The 966-nt window shown below is 60.0% G+C and overlaps 1 protein-coding gene across 1 annotated transcript in view; it reads right to left on the reverse strand.

Annotated features, from left to right (window-relative positions):
- ASMTL (acetylserotonin O-methyltransferase-like) overlaps nucleotides 1–966 on the reverse strand; it is a 55,716-nt gene that overhangs the window by 41,173 nt on the left and 13,577 nt on the right. The window contains exon 2 of the mRNA XM_012000630.1: nucleotides 480–544. Within this exon, the coding sequence (XP_011856020.1) occupies nucleotides 480–544 (65 nt within the window). The remainder of the gene's footprint in view (nucleotides 1–479; nucleotides 545–966) is intronic.

A 966-nucleotide genomic window follows, 5' to 3' on the forward strand; every position in this document is an offset into this window, starting at 1 on the left:
CACAGCTCACACCGCACAGCTCACACACACAGCTCACACCGCACAGCTCACACGGCACAGCTCAGACGGCACAGCTCACACAGCTCACACACACAGCTCACACGGCGCAGCTCACACACACAGCTCACACACACAGCTCACACACACAGCTCACACCGCACAGCTCACACGGCACAGCTCACACACACAGCTCACACGGCACAGCTCACACGGCACAGCTCACACACACAGCTCAGACGGCACAGCTCACACACACAGCTCACACACACAGCTCACACACACAGCTCACACGGCACAGCTCACACGGCACAGCTCACACACACAGCTCAGACGGCACAGCTCACACAGCTCACACAGACACCACAGCTCAGACGGCAGAGCTGAGACAGATCCACCCTGCTCCCCAGGACACCCGGCCGGGTATGACGGCTCCTCTGGCCCAGAACCTGAGACAGCTCCGAGGCCGGCACGGTGCTCACCGGGACAGCATCCTGTAGGCGTCCTGCTTGTCCACCGGCTTCTCCAGAATCAGCCCCCCGACCGTCTGCGAGAGGAAGGGAAGGCAGGGAGTTGGTCCCCGCCGCCTGAGTCAGGCCCGCGCAAGCCCCACGGCCTCATTCGCAAAACTCACTGGTTTTATGGAAATGAAGTGGACACGGCCCGAGTCACCGTATCAAACAACTACCTGAACGGAGCACGTTGCCTTTTACCGCTACCTGCCTGGTTCCAGAATGTTCTCTTCACCCCAGAAGGAGACCCTGGCCCCACGAAGCTGGCCCTCCCCAGTGCCCCTCCCCAGATCCTCTTTCTTTCACTGTGCCTTTGCCCGTTGTGGACACGGCGTAGTAATGGAATCCTGCAACCTGTGGTCCTCTGTGCCTGCTTTCCGTCACTGAGCGTGATGGCCTCAAGGTTCATTCATGTTCCTTGTGCCTTCCCTTCCCTTCCCCTTCCCTTTCCCTTCCC

Source organism: Mandrillus leucophaeus, unplaced genomic scaffold (genome assembly GCF_000951045.1).
Source record: "Mandrillus leucophaeus isolate KB7577 unplaced genomic scaffold, Mleu.le_1.0 Scaffold634, whole genome shotgun sequence".
Classification (NCBI taxonomy): Eukaryota; Metazoa; Chordata; class Mammalia; order Primates; family Cercopithecidae; genus Mandrillus; species Mandrillus leucophaeus.